Source organism: Myotis myotis, unplaced genomic scaffold, assembly GCF_014108235.1.
Source record: "Myotis myotis isolate mMyoMyo1 unplaced genomic scaffold, mMyoMyo1.p scaffold_m19_p_2, whole genome shotgun sequence".
NCBI classification, from domain to species: domain Eukaryota; kingdom Metazoa; phylum Chordata; class Mammalia; order Chiroptera; family Vespertilionidae; genus Myotis; species Myotis myotis.
In genome coordinates this window covers 211,783,126-211,795,351 of record NW_023416324.1, presented here as the reverse complement: position 1 = coordinate 211,795,351, position 12,226 = coordinate 211,783,126, and the positions used below count along the sequence as shown (strand labels likewise).

Genomic DNA, 12,226 nt, shown 5'->3' with positions numbered 1-12,226 from the left:
TATTTCCCCGTATGAGCCCTGGGTCCCCAGAGACTTCCCGGAACCGGATTTCAGAGCCGTCGGGAGCTTGTGTCTCCCTCCGGATTCAAAAAGACAGCCGCGTCCTCAGGTGCCAGACCCTTTCCGCGCGCGCGCGAGCCCCCGTACCTCTGCACGCCACCTCCGCAGCTCCTCCCGCTCGCAGTGTGCTTTTCTCTCCTTCTAGTTGTAGAATTTACACTCAGCCAGCCCTCCTGTAGCTCTGGATGATGTCCACCTTGTGTTTTTGATGCATTTATCGATTGTTGTGGGAAGCAGAAATTTCCCGGTGTTTATCTATGCCGCCATCTTAGTTTCTCCCATAGCATTCTTGAGGGAAGACTTGGGCATTCTGTTTGAGACACCCACTTAAAATATAACATATTTCTATAGTCTTCCTATTGAGCTATGACTCATACTGTGCTTACAGAGGTCAAGTTCATGGTTTTCACTGTTCGGAATCATACCAACAGTTCCCCATTGGATGTGTGGGCACCCGTGGCTGATGACCGATGGCCAGGGGCACAGGACACCTGTCCAGCCATATACACGGTCTGTCCTGCAGATCTTTGCCTTGGGTGGTGGTAAGAAAACTTACGCAAAAGCTCTTAGCACCAGGCTTAGTCACAGACAAAGCTCAGACATAGTTGCTGAGCTGGAAAGCAGACGCATTTATTGAGCTCAATTCCAGGGTGTACACTGTAAGGCAAGTTCCCGTCCCAAGGGAGCAGGAAATGATCGTCGCTGGCAGATGGAGGATTCATTAAAATGAGACAAGGTAGGGTTCTGACACATTTCTGCTAAAATCTGGAAAGAAAACCCTTTGAATTCCCTTTGCAAGAGCATTCCTGTCGTAGTCGAGGACAGGATTAATATTGGCAACATGCCTAGGAAAATAAATGGAAACTTCATGAATTTGATTTAAAAAAATGTCTAGTTTTTATTAATAAGTCTTCTGACACGTTTGCCTCCCTAAACTGGTACCCAGAGTGGCAAGAGCAGCTGATGGTGTGAACGTAACAATACCCACACAGAACTTGCACTCGTGTTCGGCCTTTCTGGGTCTTCGCTTCAGGCCTGGGGGTGGAGGCATGGATTTCTAAGGAACCTGACAGCGTCCTCCTCAACAGGATGGGAAGGTGGCTGGAAGGTTCTTGCGCTTCAGTGTCACCCCATGAAAACCTGGGAACAGCGTCTCCCAGACCTGCCTTCACTCCAGAATTATTCTGCCTCATGGTTTTGGTGTAATCTTTCTCCTTTTGTGTCCAAACCAGAACAATAAGATAAAAGTAGCCACCATGAGGGACTGCAATGGCTCTTTAATAGTTTCTGTAAACCTGGGTGTTTCCCCAATAATTACTGCGTTCATTTCTGAATCCCTCACACGACTGAGCTCAGCGGATGAACTTGTAAAGCCTTGTGGCCCCTGTCATCCCTCCATCAGGTGCCCTGTCTGCCCTTTGCTTGTGTCTCTTAGGACCTGATGTTTGTTTCACTTTGGAACTTGGTCTTGTGTGCTCCTCCCACAGCCCTGCTGGACAGAGTTCAGGCTCCCTGAGGATGGTCCTGCCTCACCCTCCCTCCCCGCACCCCCAGGGCCAGAGCCTCTCAGAGTGCAGACCCGCTGACTGCTAACTAGAGGGAATGTCTGTTGTATTCAGTGACTTTAATAATGACCTAGAAATTATTTGAATGCAATAAAAAAGGAGTAGCGAGCAGGCTGCTCAGATCAAATTATTCAGCGTGTCTGATGGATATTAAAAAATTCCACTTAAAAATGCAATTAACGTTTTAATAAAAAACTAATTCTGTCAAAGAACTATGGTGCTTTAAAAAGTTCTACATCAAATGATTAACGTGGTTAAAACAAAACAAAACTGGAATGCTCTGATTTTGTAGATAGAATGTTCGCCACAGTGATTTTTTTAAAAACTTCCCCCAAAGCAGAATAAACAAAATGGGTAGCTCTTTCCACCACTGGGAAATGGCACTTGCAAAACATACGAAATCTTTCTTTTTAGTGGCAGAGACACGGTCTCGCTTACATTAAGAACAGGAAGTTACCTGGGTCAATTTAAGATTTGTTCTGTTTTAAAAATTCTTGTGTATAATACATTTTGATTGGATTTATTTTCATTTGCTTTCACTATTTTCATCTCTTAAAGCCGATAATAGTACAGCACAAAGACCTTCCTAAAGGGATAGGTAGGTGTCCAGCACCTACAGAAAAAGCAGTCTATTAAAAATGTGTTTTATCTGAGTCAGTTTGGGTGGCTTCCTCTGTACTTCACTGACATCTCTGTAGTTCCTATGTTACATATCACTATTGGCTACGTTTAAAAAAGCCTTCCAAACATCACATATTTTACTCTTTGGCCTTCCAAAATAAAAATCACTGTCATACTAATTGCAACTGAATTAAAGTTGATATCCAGAAAAAGAGGGAAAGAAACGCGTCTCCTCATGCTATGGTTGAGGTCAAGGGCATTGTCCAACTAGCCAGACTGATGTTCCAGGAGCCTCATATTCCCTGGCTCTTCCCACAAAATCCCCTCTGTCTACTACAGTCTTGCCTCATCCTTTCTCTGTTGTCATTTCCTCGGCCACGGCCACGCACATGATCTATCTGTAAACACGCTTTATTAATTTAACTTGATTGCTATCGCCTATTCAATATACTCTGCCAAAAGGCGTAGCTTATCATCATATAACTTCTCCCGTGGAATAAAGAAATCAGTATTGGAAAAAAATAGCTGTTTTCATTGTCTTAATAGGAAAATATTTGAAGCCAAATTGTTTCCCTCAGTGGTACCACATGTCTGTCGGGTGAAATGGAAAAGGTGTTTTCAGAGCTGGAATCTTTCCGAGCGGGGTGACCCTCAGGGCGTTTCCTCTGTGGCTCCAGGGGGACAGGAGCAGCGATGGAGGCGCGCGTGCAGATGATACACACCGGCCGACGGGTCTGAGCATGTGCCGTCGCAAAGCCAGGAGGCTTATTGGCAATTTATCTGCAAAATTGGGCAGGCTGTCTTGTGAGAATGGGCTTCAAATGAGATTTCAGGGCTCATTTCTCTTTTCTTTTGCCCCATAAAGTACAAAATTGGGCTCGGGATTTTAAAGGCCAGGGTTTCTCTTAACCTGAGAGTACATGTCACCTGCGTTTGGAGCAATTATAGCCCCTGGCCAGTTTCCCTTGATGCCCAGTGAATCTGAATGACCACGACAACAATAAAAAAGAAAATGAAAGTGCAGATCCCACAGAAAGATCGAGCAGTTATCAGCCGGTTCATTGAGAATGAGGTGAAGGGGGAAGAAAGGCCATCGTTAGAGGACTGGGTTAGAAAAGACAAGCAATTTCCCCCACGCCCTCAAGGAATCAAAGTCTAATAAATAGATGTAAATTACACCATGAAAAATTTAAAGAATATCTAGAACCATTTCCGTCAGAATTGGCCGTGAAATACTGAGGTCATTTCCCAGGAAACTTCAGGAATAGCATTCTAACGAGTTTTATACACCAGAGTTGGTCGGCATAGGTCTGGGGTGCTCGGAAGTAGCCTTCTCTCCAGGACACGTGTCCAGGTTTATTCCCAGCGGTAGGAGGCCACGCTCAGGTGCCGAGTGCTGGGGTGAGGTCTAGCTGATCACCGGGGCAGAGAGAGCTAGCGCATGCCTGCCACTCGGAGGGACTCGACAAAGCTCTGATGAGCAAGTGACTAGTTTTGCACATGTGTAAACAAGGCATGCTGGCTTCCGTAGGCCAGCTTGGGGCATCTCCCTACCTTCTAGCTTTGTCATGACAGAAAAGAGAGACCCACCATGGGGCCATTTAGAATGACAGAAGAAGGGTTTCCACGTCGGTGATCTGAGCACAGACATTTTTAGCTAACTCCCTGTGAAAGAGAAAGCATCCCAGCCATGATCACACATGTTCCCGCCTTATTAAGCAGAAATTTCATTATACAATGTAATCTCACAGTCACACCCCGAACATTTCAGTTCAATGCAAAAACATTCGCTGAACATCCACTATTTCAGCACAATACCAGGTTTCCAAAGGCTTAATGATGACTGACAGTGGTTCTGCACTTCAGAAACGAGCCACCAAAGGCGTCCAACTATGCCCCCACCTAACAATGATGCAAGAGATATGGTCACGCCAAAGGAAGGGTGAGCATCAGTGCCGGGAATCCTGGAGGTGAGGGGGAGCCGGCTGCCCAGGGAGGTGGGAGGCTGTGGGGTGAAGAGCCAGGCCTCTGAGCCCAGATGCCTGTGGATGGCGGACACCGCCTTTGTCTTGCTAAGCTGCGTGCTTCTGGCCAGACTGCGCGTCTCCCACCACTACAGGGAAGACACCGCTAACAAGCGCTCCTGCATCAGTACCATCAGGATTAACCAATGGGAAGCCGTGGTTTTAAAAAATGTGGGTCACAGAAGCAATTTAGTGGGTCATGGTGATCACTCACAAAAGAAAATAAAAAATCCAGTGGAACAGAAAGTATCCGAATGCATCACGCACAGTAAGGTAAGTTTTGTTTACGAAGCTTTGTTGTGTGTGTGTGCTGGCTTGTGACTATAAAATTTATTCCCTACTGTGCCTCTGACTAAACAAGATCGGGAACCATAGGCGTAAAGTATTTATCACATAGTGACTAAAGTATGGGAAGGATTCAAAAATGGTGGAATAATTTATACAGGATTTAAGCTGAGCCTTAAGAATAAGCATTTTTACATGGGAGAATGAAAGGAAAAAGGCAAGGAGCACCCAAAACATACATAGACACACACACACACACACTCACACACACTCACAGACACACACTTTGATAAACACACACACACACACACACAGGAGACATGGCATGGCTCAGGTATTGGATGGGGAAGCTCAGTAGAATATACGGCTGGGCAGGAGTTGGAGGACTGTGGAAATCTGTGCAGGTTCAGATTGGAGATTTTGAACATTTTTTTTAGCTAAAAAGGGGAGGTCAAGCAATGTGTACAAGGGAGCAATGTGATCAGATCGAGAACTTGAAAGAGTAACCCTCACAGTGATGTGGACGGTGGGCTGGGCTCCTGACTTAGTTTGGGTCCCCGGTGAGGACTTGAACCAAGGCAGTGGTGGTGGGAGTGAAAGGAGGGAGAGGACTGAAAAAGATTTTCTAACCACTATGCTGTGTACAAGAAGTTAATCTAGAATAATAAAAGCATAATATGCTAATTAGACCGGACAGCCAAACGACCTTCTAGACGTCATTCTGGATGTCCTTCCAGACAAAGCCGCTATGGCGGGGGCCAAGGCAGAGGTGGTTAGGGGTGATCAGGCAGGCAGGTGAGTGGTTAGGGGTGATCAGCAGCAGGCAGAGCAGCAGAAGGGGGTTAGGGGCAATCAGGCAGAGTGGTTAGGGGCAATCAGGCAAGCAGGTGAGTGGTTAGGGGCAATGAAGCAGGCAGGCAGAGTGATTAGGGGTGATCAGGCAGGCAGGCAGGTGAGCAGTTAGGAGCCAGCAGTCTCGGCTTGTGAGAGGGCCGTCCGACTGCTGGTTTAGGCTGGGATCGGGCCTAAACTGGCAATCAGACATCCCCCAAGAGGTCTCAGATTGCTAGAGGGTGCAGTCCAGGCTGAGGGACAACCCCCTCCCCTGCACAAATTTCGTGCACTGGGCCTCTAGTACAAAATAATATTGAATGTAAGCTGTAACTGAAAAAAATAAGATGTGACAGAAAGAGAACTCTTATGATCCAATGTCACGTTGAGGGTGCTATTTCCTCTGGTCATAAAACCCTCTATCAGGCAAAATTCTGCCCCTCCTACAAGCCAGGGTTATACATATGTCTCAGGAAACCACCTCTGACCCTATTGCTTGTGCTCTTGTGTTGTGCAGACACCACTGCTGTGTGCTTCGCCACATCACACAGAATGGCGACAATCTCTGGTACCCTCCACCCCCGCTTAGAAACAGGAATTCAAGAAAAACACTCCATCCTGATCATCGCAGTCCCTTGATTGTGATTAGAGCAGTCTCTAAGCATTCTGGTTTTCTCGTCTTCTGGGGACACATTAGGGTTGAACCTCCTGGTTCCCATGTGGTTGGTGAGGTCCTGTGATGAATTCTAGCCAGTGATTTTTAAAAACCTTTTAAAATTTAATTTTTAAAGAGAGAGAGAGGACCAGAGAGGGAGAGAGAAACATCTATTTAAGAGTGGAACATGGATCAGCTGCCTCCTGCATGCTCCCTACCAGGGATAGAGCCTGAAACCTGGGCATGTGCCCTGACCAGGACTCAAACTGGCAAACGTTCAGTGCACAGGATATTTTTTTTTCACAGACTGTTTTTATGTAGGGAGAGGGTTAGAGAGAAAATCAACTTAGCTACTGTCTACCCAGGAGCCAATAAGGTTAGCTCACTTCTTCGGATGTCTATTACTTGTCACACTGTGTGAATTGGTCGTTCGAACTCTTACATGTTCAGATTAATAGCCATGGTCCAAAATGTGTGTGGACGAGTCCCTGATTTTCTGTTCACATCTCTGATTGGGAAGGTTGATGTCTCATTGCATTTCCTTGCCCCTCACGGTGAGATCAACCCGGTTCTACTGCTAGACAACCAGTCTCTGCAAGAATGTACAATCCCTCGTCTGGCCACACACACAATTTCAAATTCTAGTATCTTTTACTACGCTGCACTGAGACAACACCACAGAACAAATGCATGACTAGAAAATGTATTTTCCACGTGAGATCGAAGAGCCTGTGTCTTGTAACAACGTCCTTTTACAATGAAGGGAGGTGAATCGGGGACCTGGAGAAAAAATTCACACCCACAGGGAGGCCGGCTGCGGGATGCTTATAAAGAAGATGAAATGACAGGGCACGTTGTGTCCTGAGTTACCCTCCCATGTCTACATTCAACCAGGAAATCATTCCAAAGAGAAAGCATCTCAGAGAGTGCAGGGAAAATACACAGCGCTAGCTAGGACTGCCCTCTGGTGGTCATCCTGGCACATAGGCAGACGTGGAAAAGTCCAGAAATCTGATAGATCAGTTTTCCGACTTAGAATTAATTTACAGAAACTAAAGATGAGGGAGAGGTGGATCATTTCTAGGGATTTATAATTTCTTGTTAATTTCATTACCCCCCCCCCAAATAATAGATGGTCTTTTCACATATTCACCACTGAAGGGAAGTGTATTAGTTCTCCCTGATCTTTACTTATAACGGTATTTTGAATTTAAAAGTAGGCTTTGTATGGGAGCTCTGCACCTCCCACTCAATTTTGCTGTCAACTAAAACTGCTCTAAAAATAAAGTCTACCAGAAAGATAGGCTCCGTGCTCTTAAACGATGTTGGAAGTAGGCGATCAGCAAGGTGCCTCCCGAGGGAGTAAAACCGGCCTGGGTTCACGTCACCCCACAGAGGCTGCCCAGAGACCACGGGCACCTGGGCGATCACATCCCTCGAGCTGCAGGGGTTTTTAATGTGGTCAAAGACGGCACAGTGGCACGCTGCTGGCGGTGGTGAGATGTCAGCGAGGTGAGGCATTCAGTTTTATTGCCCCCCTGTCTGGTGGACTTGACCTCATTACTGCCACACTTTGGAAGGGTCTTGTCCAGGAGGTACTGGGGGGTCAAATCCCAGGGTTCTGTGCATGGAGAGAAGTGGAAATAATTTCTATTCCACTCCGCAGACTGTTTGATCATGATTTCAGGATAGTGCCTCTTCCTTTTTTTAAAAAAAATTTTGTTATTCCTCACCTGAGGATATTTTTCCTTTTTTGGGGGAGAGTGGAAGGGAGGGGGAGAGACACACAGAGAGAAACATCACTGTGAGAGAGCCACATTGATTGGTTGCCTCTGGCATGGCCAGGACCAGGGCCAGGATGGAGCCTGCAACTGAAGTACATGCCCTTGACCAGAACTGAACCCAGGACCCTTCAGTCCGAGGGCCAATGCTCTATCCACTGAGCCAAACAGACTAGGGCAACTCTTTCTTCTTTAGTGATTGGCATTTGTAGCCTGGTAGCATGTGGACCAATATGCCCACAGCGTCCAGGAAGGGGCTTGGTCGTCTCGCTCATCTAAGCCTCAGTCACTCAGGACTCATTTCAAATAAGCCAGGTGGAAGTTTCTAGTTTAAAGACCAGATTGGGACGACAGAGACAGAGGGAGGAGGACGCTGGTGTTCTCTGGGCCCTGCTAGCTTCTTCCCAGGGTGTTGGAGTCAAGATAGCAAGTGCGAGTCCTACAGCCAATAGACAATGGGATGAATGAATGCAATTACAGAAGCATTTCACATTCTCATGAAGTACGGGTGTTCTCACTTAGCAAGCACTTTGTCTCTGGTGAAATGGTGGCAATAACTTCGTCTCTCTTGGGGCTAAGGAGAGGGGTCTCCATGAATCGCCTGTCAGCATTTCATATTGGTGTCTACACTGTTCTGCACCTCTGGGCTTTGCTGGGAGGGCTCATCCCTGAGAATTCACAGCATGTTTGAAACCAAATAAGGAACCTCCAAGAAAGTTCTGGAACCAACTCTGCCCATATTACATTTACATCCACCTTGACTGCTGCCACTGTTAACATATAAACAAACGGCAGAACATACAACTCGGCATTTACAGCAGAGCCAGGCCTCAGTGAGCCGCCGCGCTCACCCTGTCTCCCACCGTTGGTCATGGCCACTGTCTCCAGGGCCACCAGGCCTTGGGGGCCCTTACAGACTGGGGAAAACATATCACTTTAGTTAAAGGATCAATAGATAAATTAGCTCAGGAATGCTATTCAGTGTTGAAAAGGACGGACGTCGGACACATGCTTCATGTGGATGAATCTGGAACATGTTATGTTGAACGAAGTAAGCCAGTCACAAAGGGACACATGCTGTTGACTGCACTGATTCGAGGTCCCTAGAATAGTCACATCTATAGGCGGGAACTGGACTGGGGGATGCTGGGTGTTGGTGGGAGGGGGATGGGGAGTTAGTTTGTTTAATGGGAACAGAGTTTCAGTTGTGGAAGACGGAAAGTTCTAGAGATGGATGAGGGTGATGGTTGCAGCATGTGAATGCGCTTCATGCCACTGGACCATCACTTAAAATAGTAAAGATGGTAAATTTGATGTTACAATATTTGCCAGAATGAAACTAAAATTAATTTGTGTCTACTCCACAAACACGTATGGAATGGCTACGCATGTCAAATCCATGCGGGGAGCAGGGACATAGAAAGATGGAGTAGATAGGGTACCTACCTCAAAAAATGTCATAAAAACTTCCATGAAAACATCATGAATGTTGATGAACCATTTTTCTTTTCTTTTCTCTAAAATTTGCCTTTTATATCTGGCTTAAGAAACACTTGGGCCCTATAGGGTTTCCTCAATGGTGATAACATGAGCGATAATAAATACTACACTTGGAACTCTTCCCTACTCCAAGTTTTCATTCCTTTGCAATGAGCTAAGCTGACTGTTGTAACTGGGAGGGTCCTAGAGCCTCATTGCAGTCCCACTAGGCCCACGGGGTTTGCCTGCTGGCTTCTTAGTGGAGGATGGGGCAGGGGAGGAAGTCAGGGGAGGAGGCAGGCACAGGAGGGAGGGAGGGAGGGAGGGAGGGGACAGGAGAAAAGGCAGGAAGTGCGTTTAACAACCAGGCCAACAGCAAAATCAATAGGCGTTGTCCACTGACTCTCAACTAAGGCACAATTAAGGCCTCTGGGTTTTGATTTTGATACGCCAGCTGGCAGTTCTGGGGGAAGTCACCAAATAAACAATAATTCCAGACCATTGTGCCCCTTACAATGGTTCAGACGTGTTATTTTCAAACGAGGCTTAAAGGAGGATGGTGCTTTGTGTGTGGAGACAACAGGAAAAATAAACCCACCGGGAAGACCCAAGTAGGCGGGGGACAACGGGACGGACCTGTCCCCAAGGAGCCCTCGCAGCTGTGGCGGAGACGCGTAAGGCACTTGGCTATTTACCAACTTACTGTGGGGTAGGGGTGCGAGCAGAACACCGTGTACTTCCGGATGATGCCGTTCAACTTGAGCGGGGGCAGCCAGGACACAAAGACCATGGAGGCCGAGGCCGCCGCCGCCTTGACGCCCGCGGGAGGACCTGGAACTGGACACAAGAGCGCGCGTTCAGTCATGGAAATGGGGCCCCCCCTGCGCCCAGGCCCACCTGCTGGCAGGACCCCACCGGCCAGCGGGGCCACCACTCTACCCTCTCAGCTTTCCAAGGAGCTGAACTGTGTCCCCTCAAAATCCGAGGGGTGCGGCTCTAGCCCCGTGACGTCAAAAGGGACCTCACTGGGAGATGGGGTCTTCAAAGGGGCGATCGAGTTAAAATGCAATCGTTAGGGCAACCCTGATCCAAGGTGGCCGGTGTCCTTATTAGAAAAAGGCAAATGTGGACACAGACATGCGCAGAGGGACGATGTGAAGACACAGGGAGGAGCTGGCAGGAGCCAGGCCTGGAGCGTTCTCCCTCGGGCCTCAGGGGAACCAGCCCTGCCCACGCCTTGACTTTGAATTCTGGCCACCAGAACAATGAGACAGTGCATCTCTGTGGCTGAAGCCTCTGGGCGGTGACAGTTGGTTACAGCAGCCGTAGAGCTGAGGAAGGTTCTCTCCTTGAGCCCCCCTAAGCCCCGACCTTGGGCATGACCTCTAAGAGCTCCGTGTTAGCAAGAATGCTGCTAAGTCAGACGGAGGGCGGCAGTCTGTCTAGGCCAGTGGTTCTCAACCTTCTGGCCCTTTAAATACAGTTCCTCACGTTGTGACCCAACCATAAAATTATTTCGTTGCTACTTCATAACTGTCATGTTGCTACTGTTATGAATCGTGATGTAAATATCTGATATGCAGGATGGTCTTAGGCGACCCCTGTGAAAGGGTCGTTTGGCCGCCAAAGGGGTTGCGACCCATAGGTTGAGAGCCGCTGGTCTAGGAGGTATTTTCTTAAGACATTCCTTGTTGTTAGATGACAGTTTGGTAAAGTGCTTTTTCTTACAAAGGCATAGGCAAGCGTTGGCATTTTTGGTGAGTCGTGCCCATTGTTGAGTGAATGTCTGACTGGGATCTGACGGGCGGAAGGGAAGAGGCAGCTGCGGGAAACCATTCTTCCTCGTTCTCCCAGTCGCCCAGCCCTCCCTCCTGCGCTGCTGATGTGATCGCTCCCAATCCCATTGCACGACACCTCCACTCCGATCACAGGCACCTTAAACCTGCCAGGTCCCCGCAGGGCTCACCGCCTTCCCTCCCGAGCCTGACCTCCTCTGGCCCCCACTCAGGGAATGACAGAGCTACCTCCTGTCTGCAGAAGCCAGAACCTAGAATTCCCTTCCTGCCACCCCTCTGTCCCCCTCAGCAATGTGCAGGTGGGGGTCCTTCAGACCTCCTCTGGGCGTGCCTGGTCGGTGGGTGGGCTCCTCCTGGCTTGGTGTTGTTTTAGCCCCTGGAAGTGGCCTCTTCTCCCACCCCAGGACCTTGTTACGTGATCATCTAGGGTTTGGCGTTCTTTCTGTTTGGCCTTGGAGTCTATAAGGGTAACCTGCGTGGAGGGGCCATGGGACAGGCAATGGCAGGCGGCCTCTGGGAGCTCAGAGGATCACAGCCCTAAAACCGTAAGGCCGATCCTGCGGCAACCAGTGAGTTTGGCGGTGGGGGGGGACCTGTCTTAGGTGAGAACACAGCCCCTGGGCAGAGGACCCGGCTAACCCAGAGCCACACCCTGACGCATGGAAATGGGTGGTATGTGTTTGAAGGAGCTAAGTTTGTGGTAGAACATGCATCTAGAGGCCTCTACTAAGGTATCACAACGTCAGCCATCAAAGTTGTGGTTCTGAAAAACTATCGCCTTGGTCTGAAGTCTGACGGGAGTGTGAGTGAGTGCCGTACAGACACTTCCTTCAGCCTTGTGTTTGCACGATCACTGTTCCGGTCTTGGTGACCAGGCCCAGGCAGGGGCACGTGCTTTACTGAGGAAGAGTTTCATAAATATTGAACATGATTATTATACTGGAATTTTATCTACATTGTTACATAATTTAATTGAAGCTGACAATGCATTCCAAACTTCAAAACTATGAGACCCCATAGCAGAGTAATAAACAGGATCTATATTCTTAATTTTCTGAAGCATAATCAGCTTTTATTTCTTCTTTCAATCAGACTCAAAATTGCATGCAGTTCTAGAAACTACCCACAT

The 12,226-nt window shown here is 48.0% G+C and overlaps 1 protein-coding gene across 1 annotated transcript in view; it reads right to left on the bottom strand.

Moving 5' to 3' along the window:
* DSCAM (DS cell adhesion molecule) overlaps positions 1 to 12,226 on the bottom strand; it is a 360,122-nt gene that overhangs the window by 65,289 nt on the left and 282,607 nt on the right. The window contains exon 18 of the mRNA XM_036348591.1: positions 10,005 to 10,138. Coding sequence (XP_036204484.1) covers positions 10,005 to 10,138 — 134 coding nt within the window. The remainder of the gene's footprint in view (positions 1 to 10,004; positions 10,139 to 12,226) is intronic.